This window comes from Rhinopithecus roxellana, chromosome 15, assembly GCF_007565055.1.
Source record: "Rhinopithecus roxellana isolate Shanxi Qingling chromosome 15, ASM756505v1, whole genome shotgun sequence".
NCBI classification, from domain to species: Eukaryota; Metazoa; Chordata; class Mammalia; order Primates; family Cercopithecidae; genus Rhinopithecus; species Rhinopithecus roxellana.
This window is the reverse complement of record NC_044563.1, coordinates 78,896,414-78,920,316: the sequence shown is the minus strand read 5'-3', so window position 1 is coordinate 78,920,316 and position 23,903 is coordinate 78,896,414. Positions and strand designations below refer to the sequence as shown.

The 23,903-nt window shown below is 52.7% G+C and overlaps 1 protein-coding gene across 30 annotated transcripts in view; it reads right to left on the bottom strand.

Annotated features, from left to right (window-relative positions):
- PHLDB1 (pleckstrin homology like domain family B member 1) overlaps positions 1-23,903 on the bottom strand; it is a 51,635-nt gene that overhangs the window by 3,458 nt on the left and 24,274 nt on the right. For 9 of the 30 annotated variants that reach the window (XM_030918179.1, XM_030918181.1, XM_030918176.1 and 6 more), the window contains 17 exons: positions 23,488-23,628; positions 23,245-23,382; positions 20,460-20,588; positions 19,962-20,117; positions 16,208-16,318; positions 15,956-16,045; positions 15,212-15,355; positions 13,127-13,297; positions 12,518-12,658; positions 10,996-11,136; positions 10,749-10,851; positions 10,229-10,273; positions 9,270-9,564; positions 9,095-9,185; positions 7,105-7,251; positions 5,033-5,149; positions 4,680-4,782 (listed from right to left, as the gene is read on the bottom strand). In XM_030918179.1, coding sequence (XP_030774039.1) covers positions 4,680-4,782; positions 5,033-5,149; positions 7,105-7,251; positions 9,095-9,185; positions 9,270-9,564; positions 10,229-10,273; positions 10,749-10,851; positions 10,996-11,136; positions 12,518-12,658; positions 13,127-13,297; positions 15,212-15,355; positions 15,956-16,045; positions 16,208-16,318; positions 19,962-20,117; positions 20,460-20,588; positions 23,245-23,382; positions 23,488-23,628 — 2,263 coding nt within the window. The remainder of the gene's footprint in view (positions 1-4,679; positions 4,783-5,032; positions 5,150-7,104; positions 7,252-9,094; positions 9,186-9,269; positions 9,565-10,228; positions 10,274-10,748; positions 10,852-10,995; positions 11,137-12,517; positions 12,659-13,126; positions 13,298-15,211; positions 15,356-15,955; positions 16,046-16,207; positions 16,319-19,961; positions 20,118-20,459; positions 20,589-23,244; positions 23,383-23,487; positions 23,629-23,903) is intronic. The other 21 variants (XM_030918194.1, XM_010367467.2, XM_010367469.2 and 18 more) reach the window with 12 other exon arrangements.

Here is a 23,903-nt window from a genome sequence, read left to right as displayed (position 1 = left end):
TGGGAGGCCAAGACGGGCGGATCATGAGGTCAGGAGATCGAGACCATCCTAGCTAACACGGTGAAACCCCGTCTCTACTAAAAAGTACAAAAAACTAGCCGGGCGTGGTGGCGGGCGCCTGTAGTCCCAGCTACTCAGGAGGCTGAGGCAGGAGAATGGCGGGAACCCGGGAGGCAGAGCTTGCAGTGAGCTGAGATCCGGCCACTGCACTCCAGCCTGGGTGACAGAGCAAGACTCCGTCTCAAAAAAAAAAAAAAAAAAAAAAAGAATGATCTCTAAGACACATTAGGAGGTAAAAAAAAGGAATGTACTGCATGCCACCTTTCGTGCAAGAAAAAGTATTTGTTTATATTCTCCTACAGAAACTCTACAAGGATACACAAGAGATTAATGAAAGTAGTTACCTGTACTGGGTGGGGCATAATTCTCAATTTAAACCTTTTCATATATTTTTTATTTTTCAACTTTATGAATACTTTTACCTATTTTTTTAAAAAAAGAAAGGAAGTGGCCAGGCACAGTGGCTCACGCCTGTAATCTCAGCACTTTGGGAGGCCAAGGCAGGTGGATCACCTGAGGTCGGGAGTTCGAGACCAGCCTGACCAACATGGAGAAACCCCATCTCTACTAAAAACACAAAATTAGCCGGGCATGGTGGCGCATGCCTGTAATCCCAGCTACTCGGAAGGCTGAGGCAGGAGAATCACTTGAACCTGGGAGGCGGAGGTTGTGGTGAGCCGAGATCGTGCCACTGCACTCCAGCCTGGGCAACAAGAGCAAAACTCTGTCTCAAAATAGTAAAATAATAAATAAATAAATAAATAAAATAAAATAAAATAAAAAGAAAGGAAGCACACTCCCTTGATGTGTACAGAGCATTTAGCATATACATATAGCATATAGCCTCTGGAAGTCAGAGGTGGCAGGAAAGGGGCAAACTACCTGAGCAGAGGTGACCATTCAGTGAGAAGGGGCAGGATCCCTGTCAAGGGAAAGCACAGGGCCTGGGGCACCTTGTCTGTGGCACTGCTCAGAAGCTACAGCTGATATCCTTAACAGTGAGCCTGAGTCCTACAGGAGAGGTCACGCCAATCACTAAACTCAATAGTGCCGGCTGGAAGTAAGCTCCTCCCCGAGTGCGCCTCCTCTCCCCAACCTCCGTGGCTTGGTAAAGGCAACTTACAGACTGGTGCCAACATGTCCCTCCAGCCTTGTATCACAACCTTCCCCTGCATGAGTCCCAAGTCCTATCTGAGCTTCTCACTGTTCCCTTAATGATACACTCTGTATGCTGGAACTGTCTCCTCCAGCCCATTTCCGTGGCAAACTCCTAAACAATCTTCAAGACCCATCGCAAAATGGCACCACGACAGTGCACAGTTGTGCTCTCCTGTGTTCCCACAGCACAGATGCTCCTCTGTATAGAACTGATGCTGAATCGGAATCCTCCTTTATCCATTCATGGTCTACCTCCTCCAACACAAACAACTATGTGCCTGGCACACAGTAGGTACTCAATGCTGAATGAATTGAGTCCTAGACACCGGGATTCAGAGAGAAGTCAGAGACCCTTCTCTTAGGAAACTACAATCTCACAGGGAGGAAAATACAGACACTCAGCTATGTAAATAGCTAGTAAAGGCATGGCTAGGAACTCCATGAGACCACCTACGCATCACAGGTTGTCATGAGTATTAAATGAAAGAACACATTTAAGGTATTCAGCACAGTGTGTGGCACATAACGTGACACTGTTATTATATCATTACACTCCTGGATTGATGTCACATGGAAAAACAGACGCTGGATAATGCCGGGCTTCAGAGGAGGATGGGAATCACTCCTAGTAAGGTGGGGTCCTAGAGATAATATGTAATCTGGACTCCATGCAATGAGGGGGTTTCTATCAAGTTGGCAGGAAGAGGGTCCAAGTGGAACAGGCAGGGCACCCAGGGCCCTTATCCAGGCCCATTTCTGACATTTCCTCCTTGGAAAAGGACCAGCCCTGCCTGGCTCTGGGCCTGCTCAGCCCTCCAGCCCCTGTTCTCTCTCATCCCTTCCTTCACAGGAAATAGTAACACACTCCTGCCTCCGCTTCCTTACCACCCACCTATCCTCAATCTTGTGCAATCTGGCTCCTGGCCCCATGCACAGCAGAAAGCCTTCTCTTGACAAGCTCCCATCCCTGAGTCTAACAGCCTTTGGACCACATCTTTCTTGGCCTTTCTGCAGCATCCATCATCGCTGGTGACACCTCCTGCTTGTGAATGTCTGCTCCTTTGGCTGGCTTCCTTCCCTGTTTCTGCTCCCATTTCGATTCCTGCCATCTGAACTTGGTCTCCTTTTGTTTCACAGACGCTAACTAAGGCCACATACGCCAAGCACCAGCCCAGCACCTGGCATGTGGTTAGTGCTGGCTTCCTGTCTCCTGCCCCTTCTCCCTCTGCTGGTCTCTCCTCTTTCTCCTTCCCCACACAGGTAGGCCTGCCCCAGGGTTCGGCCCTCTCCCTCCCCTCTTCTCTGCTCTGAAGTCTGACTGCCCAGGTTCAGACTTATCTCTGTCTCTTAGGAGCTGTGGGACCTTGGGCAATTTACTTAACCTCTCTGAGTATCATTTTTCTCATCTGTAAAATGGCATAAAAATAGTGTTTCCCTATAGGATTATTTCAAAGATTAATGAGATGATGCATTCAGAGTGCTTAGCATAGCACCTGGCTCATGCAAGTGCTTGATAAAGGTTATCTGCTATTACTGTTATTCCACCTGATTCAACTATTACTCCACCTCTAATCCTGACCATCCTCCTAAACCTAGATGTCCCAGAGGCACCTCAATCTCAACATGCCTCAAATGGAACTCTTTTCCCCAGGCCTGTTTCTTCCTCTCCAAAGTCGCTAGGCCCTCTACCTTCCTGGTGCAGAGAGAAACATGGGACACCTGTGCTTCTGTCTCTCCTGCCTCCTCAAAACACCCAGGACCCAGGCTGGTCAGGGAAGGCTTCTTAGAGGAGCCAGCAGGTGATCAGGGACCAGGTTAGGGGGGAAAAGGGCACTCCAGACCTGAGCATCTCTGGCACCAAACTCTGCAGCCCTTTCCCCTTTTCTGAGCTCCTAGCAGGATTGCTCTTCCCAGCTCTGTGGCTGGGTGAGGCTGTGTGACTGGCAGACAGCCCCACCTATGAATTGTGGACAAAAATGATGTGTGTCACTTCCTAGCTGGGACATTTAATACCAAGGCCAGGCTTACTTAAGCCTCTCTTTCCCTCTGCCACTGTGGCCAGAAATGTTCCCAAAAGGCATGCTGAAGCAAAGACAACACTGATGCAGGGCAGAGCCCCCACCAACTCACGATGTGCAGTCCACATGTATTGGGCATAAGGAAACCTAGTACTTGCAAGCCACTAGGATTTTCCTTTTTAATATTTCTTTTTTTTTTTTTTTTGAGATGGCGTCTTGCTCTATCGCCAGGCTAGAGTGCAGTGGCATGATCTCAGCTCACTGCAACCTCCACCTCCCGGGTTTAAGTGATTCTTCTGCCTCAGCCTCCTGAGTAGCTGGGACTACAGGCATGTGCCACCATGCCCAGCTAATTTTTGTATTTTTAGTAGAGACGGGGTTTCAACATGTTGGCCAGGATGGTTTCAATCTCTTGAGCGTGTGATCTGCCCACTTCGGCCTCTCAAAAGTGCTGGGATTACAGGCATAAGCCACCATGCCCGGCCTTTTCATTAAGTTTTTTGAGACAGAGTCTCACTCTGTTGTCCAGGCTGGAGTGCAGTGGTGCAATCTCAGCTCACTGCAACCTCTGTCTCTTGGGTTCAAGCAATTCTTGTGCTCAGCCTCCTGAGTAGCTGGGACTACAGGCGCATGCCACCATGCCCAGCTAATTTTTGTACTTTTAGTAGAGACAAGGTTTCACCATGTTGCCCAGGCTGGTCTCAATCTCCTAGCTTCAAGCTATTTGCCCGCCTTGGTCTCCCAAAATGCTGGGATCACAGGTGTGAGCCACTGCACCTGTACAGCCACTGGGATTTTATGACTTCTTGTTACTACGGCATACCTTACCTTCTCCTGACTAGGGTATAACACAGCATCCCACGCTCCAAGTGGGAAAAGTACAAAGGAAGTTCCAGGGATGGGAAACTAGGCTAGAGGCTCGAACGGAGAGAGCTGATGGAGCAAGAGGGTCTAGTCGGCCTGTTCCTGGGCTATCTTGAGCACTCCTTGGCACTGTTCAACTGCTTGTCTTCGAGTCTTTGATGCAATCTGTCCAAGGGGGAGTTCCCAGCCCAACTCCGACCATAAGACCCCATGCTCCTGCAGAGCCTGGATGTCTCCTATCAGCATACCCACTGTGCATTGTTATAATTCTTGTCTGCTTCCCCGACTATAAGCTCCATGAGAGAGCTGTGGCCATCTTACTTATCACCAGAGCCTAGAACAGTGCCTGGAACTTATTAGATGCTTAGTAACATTGCTGAATGAAGGAATGAATGAATGAACACATAAATGGAGGTGAACCAGGTACACTGTGTACATTTCAGGGAAGGAGGGCAAGGCCCAGTCCAAGCCTCTGGTCCCCTACTTGGAAGCTTGGCCTCCTTCTAGAAGACCAGCCATCCTGGGTAACAGAGCCCAGGGGTCCTGGCTGGCCCCCGGGACGGCCTTGTTGGAACTCACCCACATAATAGGAAAGGGTGCGCTTGAGCCGGTCGAAGACAAACCAACGCTTCTTCCATGATTTAATCTTGCCGCCCATCTTGACCAAGTAGCCACGGCAGACCTGGTGGGAAGCAGGAGTAAGGAAGGACCCAAATGTGCAGCCCTTAAGCCTTAAGTGTGTGCCATCGCCTGTGCCTGTATTCATGGGGGACTGTCCCCAACATCTCTTCAGGCCAGCACACCAGGTCCTGGGACAGAGATCTGGTTAGATAAGGTAGAGACTGACGCCACTATTCCAACGACCCAGGAGGTGCCTCTCACAATGGGGTCCTCCCTCTCCCCAGCACCCTAGGGCCACACACGCCTTGTACCTTGCTGCTGAGCACCACGTGCAGGCAGGTATCAACACCATGGCCTGATGACTCAATATGTGTCTTCAGGTCAAAGTCCTCCTTCCGGATTGGCAGGTAGCGGGTCAGGGGTCGTGCCTGGGAGCAAGAGGGAGGGTCAGGAGAGTTTCCTCTCTTCCCTCATTATTTCCCTGTCCAGGCCCCTTGGCTTCACTTCTAAACCCCAACAGCCTGACATCACCCATCCCCAACCCATGGTGGTCACTCTGGCTCCATAGGGCTTATAGCAAAAGTGGGGACCTACCATGCCTACGTTGACTCTATCTAGGGCCAGGCAAACTGTGAAGTCACTCTGTGCCTCAGTTTTCCCACCTATAACCAAGACACAGCATCTTTGTCTTGCCCTGTCCCTCCTTTCCCTCCTGAGCCAAACAGAATAAAGTAAGAGGCCAGATAAGAACTCTGGGAAGAAAAGCCCAATAAGAAATCTAGTCTCTGACTTCCCATGGGACCTTGTTTGGGTCACATTCCTTCTCTGGTCCTCAGTTTCCTTCCATGTAAAACATGGGCTTTGAACTAGGTAATTACTAAGGTTTACTCTACGTCTGATACGAACTAGAATTCTCAGTCAGCTAGAATATTTTTCTACTCTTCCTTTCCCAGAAGAACATTAAAATGGCCAGGAAACACCACACATTATTTAAAGAAAAAAAACAGAACACACAACCCCATAGATAGCTGATTCTATCCATCTCCCACACCAGACACCAGTGGCCACTGCTGCAATGCCTGAGCCCCAGGACAGGGGCTAGAAGACAGACTCCCAGAGCAGTCACTGACTAAAGCAGGAAAGGGAAACCAGGCATTTTACAAATATTCCAACCACAGGGGTAAAACTCACAGAGCTTCATTTGTTGTTGTTGTTGTTGTTTTTTCCTGAGACAGAATTTCACTCTGTCATCCAGGCTGGAGTGCAGTGGCACGATCTCAGCTCACTGCAACCTTCATCTCCTGGATTCAGGCAATTCTCATGCCTCAGCCATCAGAGTAAGCTGGGATTACAGGTGTGTGATACCATGTCCTGCTAATTTTTGTATTTTTTGTAGTGATGGGGTTTCGCCAAGTTGGCCAGGCTGGTCTCTGAACTCCTGGCCTCAAGTGATCTGTGTACCTCGGTCTCCCAAAGTGCTGGGATTACAGGTGTGAGCCACTGTGCCCAGCCCCTTCTCATTATTTCCCAAACCCAATCCAGTTGACGTATCCCTTGGAATTTATTTCGTTGCATTGTAGGAAATGAGGGAGCTGTGATCACTGCTTGGGAAAGATTCCACGGGACTCCCAACCTGGGGAAGCCTACAGAGACCTAATCAGAAGGGACAGCCTATCTAAGTCCTACAGATTCTCATGGGGGGTTGTAGGAGTTAGGATTTGGGACCAGAGACATGGGCAGATTTCCCAGCCCAAACCAATTTCTCCTGCTTTCAATTGTTCTGCTCAAGTCTCCTGTTTAAGGAGAAAGGGTAGGGCTGGCTTTTGGGCAAGGAGGAATTTCTGTCCCGAAGAGAAACTAGTACAGTTCTGTCTTGGAGACGTAAACCAAAAGTCAGAGTGAGGTCATCCACTGATGGTGGGGACTGGAGATGAAAGGTCCTGTGGGGTGTGCACACCCTGAAGTTCCACATACAGGAAGGGCAGCAGGGGAAGCAGAAGGGAAGGTGCAGTGCAGGCTCATGAAGCAGATCTGAAGCCCTGGAGAGGCCAAGGAGAGCCACTCTGATTCCTGACTACCAGCTCCCATCTCTGGGACACCTATCCAGACCCTATTCTCTGACCCTGGATGTCTGCAAGGTGGCCTGTCACATCCTTACAACCCACTACCCTAGCACACACACACACACATTTGAACAGTCCTGGTAGGTCTATGTTTTGGGGTCAATGAGTCCCAGGTAGAATTCTGCTTGTGTTAAGGCAACAGCAATCTTTTCTGGAGTAGAACAGGTCTTACAGCCCAACACAGAAACCCTGGGTTCTCCCCACTTCTCTACAGCCCTCACCGTCAAGCCAACCACCACTGTGCTCCACCGCCCATTCACCTGGGAAAATTGTTTCTCCCGCATCTTGACCTCCTTCTCCACCAGCTGCTGCCTCCGGGCACTCTCACTCTGTAGCCTCCGTTCTACCTGCTCACGCCTTCGCCGCTCCTCCTCCAGGGCCTGCCGCCGCAGCTCCATCTCCCGCTCCTGCCCCCAAAGCCAAGGGGTCAGCACCTATGGCCATCCTCTTCCCCCCACTGGCCCTCGTCACACCTGGGCAGGGCTGCAGGAGGCATCCACCTCAGGGTAGTCTGGCATGAGGAGGCATCATCTTCAAAGCCCACCCTCTCCAAGAGCCCTGGCTGGTTAAAGAGAAATGCTTTAAGCATGACTGTCCTGACTTCAAACCCTGGCCCTGCTACCACTATGGGCTCTGTGATCTTGATAAAATCATTTAAACTTTGTTTGTTTTTTTTTGTTGGAGACTGAGTCTCACTCTGTTGCCCAGGCCGGAGTGCAATGGCGTGATCTCGGCTCACTGCAACCTCTGCCTCCCAGGTTCAAGTGATTCTTCTGCCTTAGCCTCCCAAGTAGTTGGGATTACAGGCACCTGCCACCATGCCCGCCTAACTTTTTTGTATTTTTAGTAGACAGAGTTTCACCAGGTTGGCCAGGCTAGTCTCGAACTCCTGACCTCAGGTGATCCGCCTGCCTTGGCCTCCCAAAGTGCTGGAATTACAGGCGTGAGCCACCACACCCAGTCATTTAAACTTTTTAAGCCTCAATTGCCTCATTTGTGAAATGAAGTTAAGAATACCCATTCCTGGAATTATAGTGAAAATGAAATTAGATCATGTATATAAATGCCCATTACTGATTCCAGTAGGAAAGCACTCAAAAAATAAATGGGGCTCTGACAATTGTATCTGAATTCTCGGAACGTGGGTTATCTAGACAACTTTTTTTGACAGCTAATATATAGTCCTTTCCCAATCACTAACTGAAGGCCTTTTGAAACTCCAAATTAGAAACATCTGCTATTGAACTTCAAACTTTATGGGCACAAAGTGACTACAGACTAAGGTCAGAGCTGAACTTATAAAAGCCACTATAAAAGGATTTTAGAAGTCATTAAAACAAATAATTAAAAACAGAGCATGTCAGTGATGCTTTGTATGTCTTAATTACTAATAAAGACCTCCTATACCATTAACTCCCATTTACTATTTCTTCCCAGCTCAAAACTTAGCAGAATCTCCTTTCCCCACATTTGCCAGGAGATGCTTACACATTTGCCATACTTAGACATAAATAAGATAGGAGGCATTCTTTTGTGGCTGGTCCTCCATTCAAACTGTCAGTATCTGTTTTTTATTAAATCCCTCAAACTGCTGACCTTACTCTCTGCGTCCCACTCTCATCTCAAACATGCAGAGTGCCTTGAATGGTGGACACAGAACAGCTCCTGCAGATCCTTTATTTATTCTCCTTCCTAGGCACACATTTCATCAGCCTGCCTATGCCCAGGATAAACCACGGGTCCCTCTTTGCTGAATCCCAGCTCCATGCCCATGTGAAGGAGCTGTCAGCCCTCTCTGCTCCCAAGGCTCCCCAGCCAACACCTCTACTCTGACTTGGACATCTGCCTCCTCCTCTGGTCTATACTTCACCCACAGTTCCTGCCTTTCCTAATCAGTCCCAAGAGGAATGGCCTGCCATGAAGGTAGACAGGAATCAAAATTCCTGTAGTTGCCAAAAAGTCTACAGAAGTAAACATGCAAAAACTGGAAGTTTCCGTACAAGAAATTACTGGTTGGAGAATGGTTACTGTGCTGCCTTCTCTGTTCCTAAGAGCCATGAAGTTGTAATCTCACCAAGGTTCCCTAAACCCGTTTGAGGAATACAACCTTTTAAAACATTTTCTACCCCAAGGGAATGTGGCAAGGCTAATATGGGTGGAAGGGCTTGAGGTGGAGCACAGGCCCTTGACAGGCAGCAGGCAGCTCTGTGCCCCATCACCTTGTGCCTCCCTGATCCAGGTCAGACTCACCCTCGACTCCATGAGCCGGTTCTTCTCTGCGTGAGCCTCTTTCAGCATCTTCTCCATCTCCTCGATCTTCCCCATGTCCAGACCACTCGCACTGGGGAGAGAAGGGGAAGAAGAGGTGCATCAAGGAGCTGAGGCGGTGGCTGAGGGAGGCTGTGGGCCCAGGCGTGGGGGGTACCTGGACATGTTGTCAGGGGAGCAGGCCGAGTTGCCCCCAGTGGAGATGCTGGTCTCCATGCTGTCAGAACTCTCCAGACTCAGCGTATCGTAGGCGTGCTCACCCTCCTCCCCACGCTCCCGCCCCGCAGGCAGGTGGTGTAGGATAGAGTGGTGCATGAGAGTGGGGAAGCCCGAGGGGCCCGCTGGGAAGGGGGCTGCCCCGTGCAGGGCATCCCACTGGCACTGTGCCTCAGCTGCCGCTTTCTGCTTCAGCTCAGCCAGTCGCCGCCGTTGCTCTTCAATCACCTGTTGTCCTGCAGGAGAGACAGATGGGAGTCACAGTGGGCTCCCCACCCAGTTAAGGAGCAGGCCAGTGGCAGCACCACACACAGAAGGAGGGGCAAGCAGGGAGAGGTTAACACAGAGCAGCCCCCTCTCCCCGCAGCTTCCCTAAGGCCCCTGCAGCTCCAGGCCTGGCTGCTCTGCCAATGCTTCAGTCGCCTGCACAACCGGCCACAGATGCACAGTCTGGCTTCAGTGCTTTTTCGCATCCTGAGTCCACATAGGACACCAAACCTACCCAAATAGTGCCCGGGCAGCGTGACAGCCAGCTGGCTCCAGCTCACAACCAAGGCCTAAGTAGGTCTAGGCAGGACACATGCACCCACCCTGCCTGCTGGAGAAGGGAGAAAGAAGAGATGGCGGAAACCCCATGAGCACCCAGAATGCCAATGCAGACCCCCCTGCGATGCAGAAGCAAAAGCAACAAACGCGGGAAAGAAGGCAGGGGAGACACGATAGAGCACAGCTGAGGGCAGAAGAGAGGCCAGCTGGAGGAGTGAGGCCAGCAGACACCCCAACCCAGCTCAGCCTGGGACCCTGCCTGCAGGCAGTGGAGACCTGGGCAGGACACATCATGCTGATGCCAGGGCAGGGGCTGCCTGGCCAAAGCAATGCCCTCTGTGACCAACGTTCTACCTGCTGGGTCGTCGGTTGGGAGGGGCTCGGCGGGAAGCAACTCGACTGGCGTGGGGGACCCCGGGCAGAGGGTACGGTAGAGACACAGGGTGGGTAAGAGGAGAGAGAGGCACAGACATGGGCTTTCAAAACAACCAAATTGCACACAAGCAACAAGGACTCCTGGGTCCCCAGAGCCAATATCTCAGGCAACCATTTCTAGAAGTAATCAAATCCATCCCCTGCCTCCAGAGAGGGCAATGTCTAACCCGACTCAGGTCAACAAGCAGTTCCCGTATTGGCTAGGCTCTCTAGGAAAGATGTCACAGCCCCCTAGGTCCTTAGTCTCCGGCCCTGAAGGCTTTAGATAAATATCCAGGAAGCTCTTCTTTAGGTACCCACTCCTCTAAATCCTTTCTGCTCTGGCCTAGATCCCAGTGAAAGGAAAAACATCCTGTGAAAGGTGTGAGCATAGAGGAAGCATGGCAACTATCCAGGGTCCCCTCAGAAGAGCAGGTGGGCTGGCGGGGCAGTCACTCACCCTTCTGTTGCAGAGCTAGTTGGCGCTTGGTCTCAATGTCCTGCAGCGTGGCTGCCAGGTTGCGAGGAAGGCTGCCTGTGCCATTCTGGGTGAGTAGAGCGCTCTGCAGAGGAATGGAGAGTTTGGACCTGGGCTCAGAAGGCCCTCACCCCCATTCCCAAGGCTTTTATGGGTGGTCTTGGCCTCTCCCCAGCATGGCAGTCTCCATCCCCTGCCACATGTGCAGCCCCACCCACTGTCCTCAGACCTTTGGGGAGGGGCTACGCCCCAGGGTAGCCACGCTGAGCTGGGAGGAGGAGGAGGAAGAGCCAGAGGAGGAGGGGAGGGGGCCGCTGCGGGTCCGGGGAAGGGGGCTGGTGGCCTCGCCATCCATCTTGGAGCGGTAAACCTGGAAAGAAAAGATAGTGCCCAGTGACTTCTGGCTCCCCCATTGGCCACCTCCCCCATGTCACCTAGTCTGGCTGTGATCTGACGTATCACCCTGGCACTAGGCCTCAGGCCTTCTGGCTCTGACAACAAGCCTCCTGAGCCAGCCCAATGGCCAGATGCTATTGGCAGCTGCCAATTCTCCTTTCCATGCTGTTCTTCCCTGGGCCAATCCCTAGCCCAACCCTGGGTCTAAGAAAAGACCTGTAAACAGACCCATGCAAGGATTTAATGTCAGTCAGGCAGGGTTGTGCAGGAGACCAACTAGAAACTGGGTTCCCTCTGGTCCTAGCTCGGTCACACACCTCCCTACTCTGGGCCTTGGCTTCCTTCTCTGCAAAAGAAGGGGGTAGGACTAGACTAAATAATGGCCAAGCTCCCCTGCAGCACTAGCATGTGGTAAATATGGCCCTTAGCATCACAAACCCTGACTTGGCATAAGCTCTGCTACTTCTTAGCTGTGTGGCCTTGGAAAGATTACTTATCTTCTCCATGCTCCAGTGTTTCATCTATAAAATGAGTTAACTTTATCTACCTCAAACGCCTATGGTGATGATTAAGAGAATCAAAACATGTTAAAGTCTCTAACCAGCTGGGTACACAGTAGCAGTCTTATATGATCAAACTCCTCCCCAAGGAAACATGAAATTTTAGCTGAGGTCACAGTCTTACAGATGCAGTGCATTCACTCAACGGATGATCTTAAATGGTCAATGTTAGGCACTGCAGCAGGTCAGTGGAGGAAACCTAAGGAGAAGACTAGCCCAGCTCCCTTTCCCACCCCATGGTCAGTTGCTTGCTGCAGGTTCAGGTAGGCCCACGCCCTCCATGGCAACTCTGCGGAGGCTTGGGCTGTCACTTCAGAGTCTTTGCCCCTTGTTTTCTGCTTCCAAGTGTCACTGCTGGAGAAACCAGGAGAACAAAATACTGGCAGTTCTCCCAGGACACACTAGTTCCAGTTGCCACAGGCCCAAGAGCCTGTCAGGCCCCCAGACTGGGTGAGAAGCTCTGGGTGTTGGGGGCTGCCAAGCATAGGCCAGACCCACAGCCTAGCTCACCACAGGGCACCAAACAGTTCCCAACCTGACCATAGCTCCAGAATCCCCTTCCACCAGACACTCAATCAGACAGTTTTAGACTATGGAGGCTGGCCCTCTGGTTGCCCAAATGCCAGGAGAGCTGCCCCAAGGAGTGACCTTCTCAGGGCCCAGAGGTGCCCTCATTGCCCTGACTGGGCTGACGCCTCCACTCAAGGTGGTACTGTGTGGCTGATGGATTGGCAGGAGGTATCAGAGTGGACAGGTACAAAGGCTGGGGAGGATGGGCAGTGAAGGAGGGGTTACCTGCAGCTGACGGGAAGCTTTGGCGGGCAGAGGCGGGGGAGAAGAGTGAGGGGAGGCTGCAGTGGGGCCAGTCCCCAGCCCGGCCATCAGCTCCTGGTACCACTGCTCTAAGTCTACAGCAGGGAGCAGCAGCTTCTCCATCTGGAGGTGGGAATAGGGAGGGGAAAAGGGGACAGGAGGGGAAGGATGGAGAGGAAAGGCCAGGAAATAAAGGGAAAAGAAAAGGCAGGAGAAGGGAGAAAGAAAAAAGAAGAGGAAGAAGGAGGGGAAAGGTTAAAGGAAGGCCATATCAGGGGAATGGACAGGAAGGTGAAGGAAGAAGGGGAGGAAGGAAGGGAGAAAGGAGAGCATCAAGAAAAAGAAGAGAAAAACAGTGAGACAACAGTTGCCCTGAATGTACTAAGGGCAAAGAGAAACAGTCAGGGTACAACTTCCAGACCACAGACATGTGCTACACCAGCCATGAAACCAGCCACCAGACAGAGCCTGCAGGCACTGGGCACTCCCCTTGGGGTGGCCCAGAGCCAGGAGGCCAGGTGAACAGGAGCAAAACACACACGGAGCACACCAGTCATGGGTCGGGGTAGCAAGAACTCACAGACCACCAACCTTGGGTGAAGGCGTGATGGAAGCAAACGAGGAGGAGGGCAGCATGGGAGGAAGGCAGGTGGTGGGAACCAGGTCCCGGGAGGCGGAGGCCCAGGGAGAAAGGCCTGGCACAGGGGCTGGGGGCATGGGCGAGGTGTCCCGCATCACCTTTAGCTGCTCAAGCATCACGTACTTGGGGCAAGGCCAGACGCAGGAGGGAATATAAGAGGTTAATGGAACTAGAATACATAAGATGGCCCTACCCACAGGGGAAGAGAGGGAAAGGACAGGAAGTACAGAGCCTGCAGCCTAGGAAAACCAGAGTCCTCTCAACTCGATGCCCTCATCCTAGAGCAGAAGGCCTGCCCCTTCCCAGGCCATAGGAGCTGAAGAAAGCTCCCAAGGCCCCAGGGGAGAAAAGAAACCACTCCCAACCTCCCCTTATACAGGCTGCCCTTCTCCCTCTCTGTCGAACACAGATCCTTCTGTCCCCCCAGCTCCACCCAGACCCAAGGGGGAATCTAGGCCATCCATAAAGAGGTCCTTGGGCATTGGTGGGCACCCTCAGTGGCTGGTACCTCACTGTCAGGCAGGGGCTGGGCGAGCACACTGGGGGGGGGTGGCAGAAGCATAGGGGTCCAAGCGGGAACACAGCTGGAAAACTTCTGCCAGGGTCACATATTCCTGGGGTGCCCAGTGGAAGGGGTAGGGGTGGGCAAAGAAAGGGGTTAACAGGGTTCAACAAGGTGCCCAACACCCCAAACTCCATGCCAGGCCACAGGGCCATCACTCCAGGTCAATACAAACTCCAAGGCAGGGGTAGGGTGCCTGCTATGCCCATAGATGGCTGCAAGGAGTGATAGAGACCAGAAAAGGGCAGCAGAAACAACAGTCTGAAGGCTCCTCCTGCCCCTCCACTCTTGGAGCCACCTTGGCATCCAGTCCTGACCCAAGCAGACCCTGAAGGCCCATACCTGAATTCGCCCTGGGCTGGGGACAGGCAAAGAAGCCCACAGAAGGCCTTCTAAGAGTACACTGAGGATCAGAACCCAGCTCCCAGAGAACCCCCATCCCCAACAACCTGGCAGTCCCCAGTGGAGCACACACATGCAGCATTGGGCACCAGTCATACCATTCCCCAGGGTCCCCTCACACCCCATCAGCCCGGGCAGGAGCTAGAAACAGGTGGGGAAAGGTGGAGACATCACCAGGGCCTGAGCAAGATGGGCTGTGAGAAAGAGGCCTTAGCAAGGAACAGCTAAAAGCCTAGCAGAAAAATAGGCCCACTACCCAAGGTGAGTCCTTGGAAAGATGCCAACACATTCAACTGTGGGTTGGCAGAACAGGGACTGTCGTATTCATCACCTGTCCTTAGAAACTGAGCTTATCGGCCGGACGCGGTGGCTCAAGCCTGTAATCCCAGCACTTTGGGAGGCCGAGACGGGTGGATCACGAGGTCAGGAGATCGAGACCATCCTGCCCTACACGGTGAAACCCCGTCTCTACTAAAAAATACAAAAAAACTAGCCAGGCGAGATGGCGGGCGCCTGTAGTCCCAGCTACTCGGGAGGCTGAGGCAGGAGAATGGCGTAAAACCCAGGAGGCGGAGCTTGCAGTGAGTCGAGATTGCGCCACTGTACTCCAGCCTGGGCAACAGAGCCAGACTCCATCTCAAAAAAAAAAAAAAAAAAAGAAACTGAGCTTATCTGGGTGCTGGGAGCATGGTAGACCTCCACAATGCATGCTGAATCAAAGTGCAGGATCATAAGCCTGCCCTACCCAAGGCCCATCCAGGCCTAGCTCTAGAACCAGGTTGTCCTCTGGGGTCATGGAAAAGAAAAATGAGCCAGAGGGTCCAGCATGTTGTGAGAACTGATGAATGGCATGCAGAATATAGGCAAATTAATATGCAATTCAATGGGCTGCCCAGGCACTCTATGGAATGGCGGCATGGCACGCTCACACACACTCTCCCAAACTCTGGCCAGCCAAGAAACTATCACCACATGCCCTTCAGCTAAGCCCTGGGAGGAGCTGTAGGCAGAGGCTCAGCGGGCAGGCAGGCAGGCAGTGGGCAAAGCAGAGCACGCACTTAGCTGTGATTACCTCTTGTGCTTTGGGGCAGAGAAGAGTGGAACCAGGTGGGGTTAAAGAGACAGAGGAGGCCCCAGCCTGAGAAGACCCTGGGAAAAGGCCCAGAGCCTTAGTCCCCAGCCCCATCTCTGAGGACTCGGGGATGAGCAGCTCGGCCTACAGAGAGGGGACAGAGTGAGGGGCTGCATCCCTCACACTTGTCCCAGTTCCCCACCCCAGGCCTTAAATTGTTTGTGTAGTGAGGCAGGGAGGGAGGGAATGAAGTTGGTAAACCAGGTATGTTCTATTTGGAACTCACACACCAGACATACAGACTTGGGAAGAACCATTTAAGGGGCCCCAATATCCTCTTCTGAGACAAACGCCTAACTCAGGACTGAAGCCCAGGAGCCCCAGGATCAGCACTCCTATATCCATATGCTCCCCTTCAAGGTGAGTCCATCCAGATCAGCCCCTACTAAGCCTCTGAGCTGTCTACCCACCCAACCCAGGCCCCTGAGTCCCCCCACATATATTCAGCCACCAAAAACAGGGAAATCAGTGGGCTCCTGGGAACCCTAAAGGCAACTAAACAGAGGCAGCTGGTGGCCATGGAAGATCAAATTCCAGAGCTTGGGGCCATTCCTCCTCAAATCTCTCCCATTCAGGGAGATGCCCCATACAACCTCAGCCACTGGGGTGAAAGTGCTGTGTGTTACTCAGAGCCTCCCAGGACACCCCCTGGGCCTGAAGCTGGGGCTAACCCAATCATGATACCTCTTTGAGGGTCGATGTGGTCTTCGGGAAAGGCCTGCCCCCTGTGAGTGAGTGGTATCTCCTTTCCAGCACAGTCAGTTTCTCCTTCTCCTGCGAGCCCAGAATGGCAGAGAGTCAAAGAGGAGTGGGAGCCAGGAGATTGTGTGAGGGGGTCCCTGTGCTCCACCCCAGCACATTTGCACCCCAGCCCTTCTGTACTCCCCTCCCATTTACCCTACTCAAAATCCCCCAGCCCAACCTGAGGGACCCTACCTTTTGCAGCAGCTGTAAGGAGGCATTCTTGTCCCGGGCCAGGCGTTCTGACTCTTGTAAGGCCTGAGCCCGGATCTGCCCAGCCTGACTGTCCAGGACGGCCAGGCGCTCCTAAAGGAGATGGGGTGGTTGATCAGGCCCTGGGGAGACAGGGCTGAGCTCAAGGTGAGAACTAGCTGGCTCTCCTGCCCAGAGACTCAAGGCTCAGGTGAAGGAGATCAACCAGCTCTTCTGCTTGGCCTCAACTCACCCTAAGAAAACACAGGCTGCCATGTGGGCTCCTTCCCTCAGGCCTTCCTCCCTCCCTTGACCAACGACCCCTGTGCCATTAGGCACACCACTCAGATCCTCTAACCTCCCTTCCCTTACCCCACAACCAATGGGTCCCAAAGCCTACAGACACTCCATCTGCCTCATTCTCCCTGTCCCAACCCCACTTGCCACCACTCAAATCCAGGCCCTCTGCTTCCCTGGTCTGGACCTTCTCACCAGCCTCTGCTTCCACTCTCTCAACTTCCTGATTCACTCCATTCTGTCACAAATGTCTTCCTAAGATGACTTTGAGGTTTGTTTGCTTATCTGAATTTTCTAATCTTTCTAAAAAGAAAAATTACTTTCTAAAAAGGAATATTACTTGAATAATTTTTTAAAAATCCACAAATGGCCGGGCGCGGTGGCTCAAGCCTGTAATCCCAGCACTTTGGGAGGCCGAGACGGGCGGATCACGAGGTCAGGAGATCGAGACCATCCTGGCTAACACGGTGAAACCCCATCTCTACTAAAAAAAATACAAAAAAACTAGCCGGGCGAGGTGGCGGGCGCCTGTAGTCCCAGCTACTCAGGAGGCTGAGGCAGGAGAATGGCGTAAACCCCGGAGGTGGAGCGTGCAGTGAGCTGAGATCCGGCCACTGTACTCCAGCCTGGGCGACAGAGCGAGACTCCGTCTCAAAAAAAAAAAAAAAAAAAAAATCCACAAATAAGGTCAGGTCATGCCTCTCCTCAAAATCTTTCAGTGGCTCCTCATTACACACAGGATTAAGCACAGACTCCTTATCAGGCATTCGGGGCTCCCAAACCCTTTGCAGCTCCCCTCCCTCCTACCGCCTCCATGTTCTCTCAGCTCAGCCACACTGTACACTCAGCTGTGTAGCTGTAAACTCTCAGGCCTTTCTTATGTCGCTTCCTTAGGCCAGAAGAGCTGTCCCAATCTTCTCTATCTATCAAGAGCTTACTTATCATCTAAGATTAGACCAAATGCTACCTCCTCTCCAAAGCCTCCCTTGATTGCCACTCAATTTCTTTGCTCCTTCCTCTGTGCTCATATTCTTCTGTATCACCATCTGCCTCTATTATTGTTATTTGTGAATATATCTGTTACCACTACCACCACCCTGCCCCAAACATAAGATCCACATTGTCTTTTCTGTCTTTATACCCCCAATAGGGCTTTTAGAACAGTACCTGGCTCAACAATCATGTGCTAAAAGGAAATGAAAAGATAGTAAGGGGGAAGGATGAGGGATGGGAAAAATGGGCTGGGTTAATCCCAGGAGGGCTTTCTGAAGAAGGGAGCCTTAAACCACCACCCTTAGGAGCAAATCATGGGAAAGGAAGAGTTAAAGAAGGATGATGTCCTAAATCTGGGGTCAGTCCAAAAGAAGACCAAAGTAGGCTGGCCGGGTGTGGTGGCTCACGCCTGTAATCTTAGCACTTTGGGAGGCTGAGGAGGCTGGATCACCTGAGGTTAGCAGTTTGAGACCAGCCTGGCCAACATGGTGAAATCCCATTTCTACCAAAAATACAAAAATTAGCCAGGTGTGGTGGGGGGCACCTGTAATCCTGGCTACTCGAGAGGCTGAGGCAGGAGAATCGCCTGAACCCGGGAGGTGGAGGTTGCAGTGAGCTGAGATCACACCATTGCACTCTGGCCTGGGCGACAACAGTGAGACTCTGTCTCAAAATCAACAACAACAACAAAGTAGGCTAGGCAGTAATCCTCACTGCAAGAGCCGCCATCTACTAAGAACCCATTAGGAGCCAGGAACTCTGCTAAATGTTTTGCATTTGTTATGTCATTTAATAAGCTCCCTTATGAGGCAGCTGCATTTATATCCATTTTATAGGTGAGAACACCAACATACTTAGGAGCTAAGATCTCTTAGCCAGCTAAGTGGTAGAGCAAGGACTAGAATCATCTATTGAACTCCCAGGCCAGTACTCTGAGCCACTCTGAATCAGAGTGGAAAGGGCAGGGGAGCACAGGGCACCAGGGTAGACAGAGCCTAGGGTGGGACACTAGGGTCTGAGAATGAAAGCTGGATACAGTTCCTAAGGAGGAGCATGGGGAAGAATGTGATACCCCAGGTCCCAGGGGTTGAGCTCCGGTTTCCCAGGAGCCAGAGTGGGTGTAGGAAGAGGAATCCACTACTGCCAAGCCCTCCCAAACTCCCTGGAGCTTATACTCACCAGAATCCCAAAGGGATGAGATTAGCTGATCTACAGCTCCCTACCTCATTCCCTCCAGGAAGAAGGAGGAAGAGGCTAGAGAAGTGCCCACTGCTAGCCTCAGTGCAGTACAGTAGAAGGAACATGGGATTTGGGCCAACAGGCCTGGGTTCCAGTTCTGACTCTGAAGCTTATATTATGGGAGGCTTTGGGCAAAATGTGTAGCTTCTCCTACTCCTAGTTTCCTTGTCTATAAAATGGGGATAATAGCACTTGTCTTGTGATACCATCCTAAGGACAGCATGAGGTAATCCAAGGAAGGCTCCCAGCAAAGTGCCTGACACACACTCATGTGCTTAGGTATGTCAATTTTCTTCCTTCCATTCATCAGTCAGCGCATTTGTAAGACAGCAGCTCAGGGAGAGAAGCATGGGATCTGGACTCAAGGAAAGTCCAGCAGCTCCCCATTTACCAACAGCCCCAGGCTAGCCAGCAAATCTTCTAAGTCGCCAATTTTAGACACCACTCCCCAGTCTCACCATGCTCACTTCCCCCACACTAACTCCAGCCAGGCATAATGTACATGCATGTGTGCATGTGCCTGGCCACAAGCTTCAGCCATAAGGGTGGAAGCTGCTTGAACCATCCTCTCCAGTCCCTCTCTCACCTCTTCCCAACCCTTACTAACACATACCTCCTCCCAGCTTTACTCCCCACCCTCACACACAGGCACCTGCGCCACCATCCTGTGGTCTGGCTGAGATCAGGAGCAGACAATCGCAGTACCTAGCTAGCATGTCAGAGCCAACCAGGCCACAATACGCAATAACCCTTGTTTTATAGCTCGGCCAAGGCAGGAAGGAGCCATGGCTGGAACCCAAATGAATGCCCTTTCTAGGACCCCTAGCTGGCTTTAATATCCAGATCTCAAATCTTTCTGTGTGTCCCAGCACTTCCACCAGACAAGAGCTCTGCAAGCACAGGGCAAACCTCCTCCTCCTCCATCTTTCACCTTCCTGATGGGCCAGTGCTAAGCTCTGAATAAGAGCAGAATCCACTTTCCACTGGAAGACGGAGGGGAGTCAGAGCTTAATAATAATAGCTATTCTTCACCGAGTGCTTGCTACAATCACATCTTATTCTGTCTTTACATCTTGTTTAATTCTCATAACAACCTGTTATAATTCTCATTTTACAGACAAGGAAACCCAGGCACAAAAGGCGAAGTTAACTTTTGTGAAGTCATTGGGATTCAAACCCAGGTCACAGGCCTCCAACAGCACGCAGCAGGGAACGGAGTGGGGCACACCTTCCTCTTGGCGATGCTGCGCAGCAGCTCAGCCTTGCTCCGGAGCAGCCCCTGACCGGCCAGCTCACGCTCCTCCTCCACGCGGCTCTCCCGCTCCAACTGCTGGAACTCCAAGTCCTCAAAGAGCTTTGTCTCAGCCTCCAGGGCCTCTGCCTCCTTCAACGACAGTGACAAAGGGGGTTGGGTGGTGCTTGCAATGCCACTCTGCACCTGGAAGGCCAGGCCACAGGTGCATGCGTTGTATGGGGCTGGACCCGGGGAAATTGGGTAGGAAACCTGCCTTCACCCAGCTCCCGCTGTACTTGGCCTTCCCTTTCGCGGGCATCATGGCCTGGAGCGCTGATCCCCCCAACCTTCCCGGTTCCCTCCAAGCCACAGCACCGACCCTGGTGTCCGGCAGGTACTGCAGGGGCCAGGTGGTCCCGTCCCACCGCTCTCCTCTCTTCCTTCTGGGGCGTGGCCCGCGGGGGCCGGGGGAGGGGGGGCGGTGGAACTGACCCTTCTCAGCTGCTCCTGTAACTGTTCCCGCACTGACTCGGGGCAGTTATCGAGCTGCGTCTGGAGCTCGGCGTAGAGCGCCTGGCGGGCCTCCAGGTGCCTCCGTCCCGCGGCCAGCTCCGCCCTCTCCTGGTCGGCGGGAGGGAGAGGGCGGGGCACAGGGGAGAAACAGAACACACACTCCTCAACTCCGGCCCGGCAGCGGCGGGAGGGGAGCGCGGGAGGGAGGCCAGGGCGGGACAGAATGGGGGTCGGCAATGGGGGTTGAGAGAAGAAAAAAGGCTGGAATCAAAGAGGAGAATAACCAGGTGAGGAGAAAGAAAAGAGTAGAAAGGGAAAGTGAGGAGGGAAAGAGGTGAAGAGGCAGAGGGCCCGAGGCCAGGAGCTGAAGGGTAACACAGCAGTCAGAGGTGCAGGGAGTGGGGTAACACAGGCAGAGGTGTGGGGGCAGGGCACAGATTTTGGTCTCCTGGGGTCCCTTGAACTGAAATTGTTGGGTAGGTCCTGAGAAAAGGCCCTCTGTTTTCTCTCCAAACCAGTCAAGGCTGGTTCCGCATCACAGAATCGGAGCCTCCAGTTCTCATCCCTCCCCTTCTACCACAGCCCAGAGACCAAAATTTAACCCAGGGTAAAAGGTGATGGTGAGGGTTAAATCCAGGGTTGGGCGTGAATCAGGAGCTGAGGATGTTAAAGCAGTGTGGCAGAAGGGACCCCAGCCCAACACCCTTGGCCTCCCTCCCCTCCTGCCCAGGGTCGGGGTGGGGTGTTGGCCCTGCAGGCTGAACTTCAGGGATGAGGGTTGCAATTAGTTCGGGCCGTTGTCATGGTAATAAGAGTCCCAGGAGTGGGTACAGAGGGGGTGGACTGTTCTGTCTGGGGTGAGATGACACCTCTGAGGGCGGGAAGGGGGATGAGGGGAGGGTTTGGTGAGTCACCCCTCAAAGGACAGGCAGAGAAGAAACTGTGATTACTGATTCCCAAGTCGGAGTGGAGCCATGGGCTGGGGACGGGAGGGAAGCCGAGTGAACCCTCTACACCACTGCCATCACTACCACCATCACCACCACCACCACCACCACCGTCACTACCACAGCCTCAAATAACTTCTTTCTTCCCCACAGAGAAAGTGAAGTCCAGGCCTCCAAAAAACTCCAGGTCAGTGGGAAACGAGATTAGGCAGGTTCCTTCTGAAATGATGAGCTTTATCCCTGGGAGTGAGGCCCTGTGCTGAACCCAGTCACTCCCACCCCTCTACCCAACTCATCTACCCTTCCCCAGAGAGGAGGACCTGATCAGGCCAGTTCCTGAGGTTTAGGTGCTTCCTCAGCCTTGGACTCAGCCTTTAAAATACCCTGTGTTATAGGTGGCTCAGGGGTGAGGGGAAGAGTAGGGGCTACCCATTACCAACCTCTGATGGGTATCTGAATTTAGGAAGCCCCAGGGGAAAGCTAGGAAGGGTAGCCACTGTGTTGGCAGAGAGGTCCTATTCAAGCCCTCCAAGACCATGCCCACAACTGGGCCTCCTTACTCCTTGGCTGCAGAAGGCAGGCAGGGGACTAGGTGGAAGACAGCCCGGTCTGCTGTACAGGAAGCTGCCAGGAAGCTTCCTTGAGTTATCTCACGCTGTCCTCAGACAGTAGCCTAAGACAGCAGCCTAGGCATTTCCAATGGGAAGAACTTCAGTCTGAGCAGCTCCACAGCCAAGCATTTCCCCCACCATTATACCCCTCCTGCCAATGCCCCCTTGAGTAAAGTTGAGCTACCAGTCCTCCTGCCAATTCCTTTCATATCAAAACTCTGGGGTCCCACACCAAGAAAAGAAGGAGGCAGCATTAGAGGGGAGAGGCCAGGGGCACGGAGGCACCCATTGAGTTAGTGCAAAAGCGGGCATGGCTCAGCCCTACCTGGGTGGCACTGGCAGTTAGGGGCATGCGGAAAGCCCAGGTCAGTGATTAGAAGGGGTGTTAGTGTAGGCCTAGTTGGCAAGCATGGAGTTAATTTGGCACAGAATTTGGGAGTGTGGTTTTGGGGGCCAGAGCCAAAGCTCCAAAAAAAAAAAAAAAAAAAAAAAAAAAAAACGGGTCAAAGAATTTTTAAGATCCTCAAAATATCCTCAAAATTGAGGGCAGGAGGAAGAAACTCAAAAAATCCAGAAGGAAAATTAAATTATTGGAAAAATACTGTCAGATCCAGAAATAGATGACCCCTCTCCACTTCAGAGCTTTTGGCACGGTGTTGGGCATCTGGGAGTGGCCCCTGCAGGCTGGCACGAAATCTGAAAGGGGCAGGGGCAGGAGCTAGGGTCACCTGGGACAGGAGGCTGCAGATCCTGAAGGCTCAAGGGAAGCAGAGGCCCAAGGGTCATCTCCCAAAGATCACAATGTAAGCACTTGTGGCATGCTTGGAGGGAGATGTTCTCTAGATGGTGGGACCCAGACTTGACTCACTCCCCAGTGTCAGTCCCTCGGGCTGTGTTCACTGCCCAAGAAGGGGCTTTGGCACTTCCTAGAAGGGCCATAAAGGGCCTAGGATGGCAGGCACCCAGAGGTAGCACACAGACCCAAACAGAGGAGACCCCAGACACCAGCCCAGCCCCTGGCAGTGCCCTCCAAGCTGGTACCTTCCACAGAGGAGGACAAGTCACCCTGTCCCTGGAAGGCCACAGAGACCACTTGTACTGCAGAATGGATGATGAGGTGAGGGGTACAGGGCCCCAGAGAAGATGTTTCTCCTTCTCTCCCAGGCCACTGGTACCCAGCACTAAGCCGGGCCAGGTGTGGGTTACCTTGTCCCTCTCCTTCTGGATGCCTGTCTCCAAGGCCACCAGCTTCTCCTGCAGTTGATCCACTGCCTTCTGCTCCTTCTGCAGCAGTGCCCGCTCTGCCTCCCTCTCTCCCTGCAGCAGTGCCCGCTCCATTTCGGCCTGGGGGCAGACACCAGGGTCCCCATCAAAGCAGCTGACTGTGGCCCCTCTCTGGGGCCTTCAGTTGGCCTAGGGAAGAGTCTAGCTAGGGTCTTCATGGCTCACCTCTCGGGCTGACTCCTGCAGCTGCTGCTCTAGCTCCTTCACACGGACCTTGAGCTGCTCCACGCGCCCCAGCACCTGAGCCCGCTCCTCTTCCAGGGCTAGCACCTCTCCCTGGAGCTTGGTGCTAGGTGCATCTTCATGCTGGAGGGGAGGGAAGCTATCAACTGAGGAAGCCTAGAGCCTTTTGGAGTCAGACCAATAAAATGGATCACCTGTTCCTCCAGGCACTTGCTGAGGAATAGCTGGACTGAGACAGGAGGCTAATTCCCTGCCCCCCACCCCGCCCCCACCTTTGAGGGGAGCAATAAGGGCTCTGCTTAAGATAATAAAGATTTACCACTGAGTGCCAGGCCTGGGTGGAGCCCCATGGAAAGGCAGGTCATAAAGCATATTTATAGCTTGGGAAGTTCATCAAC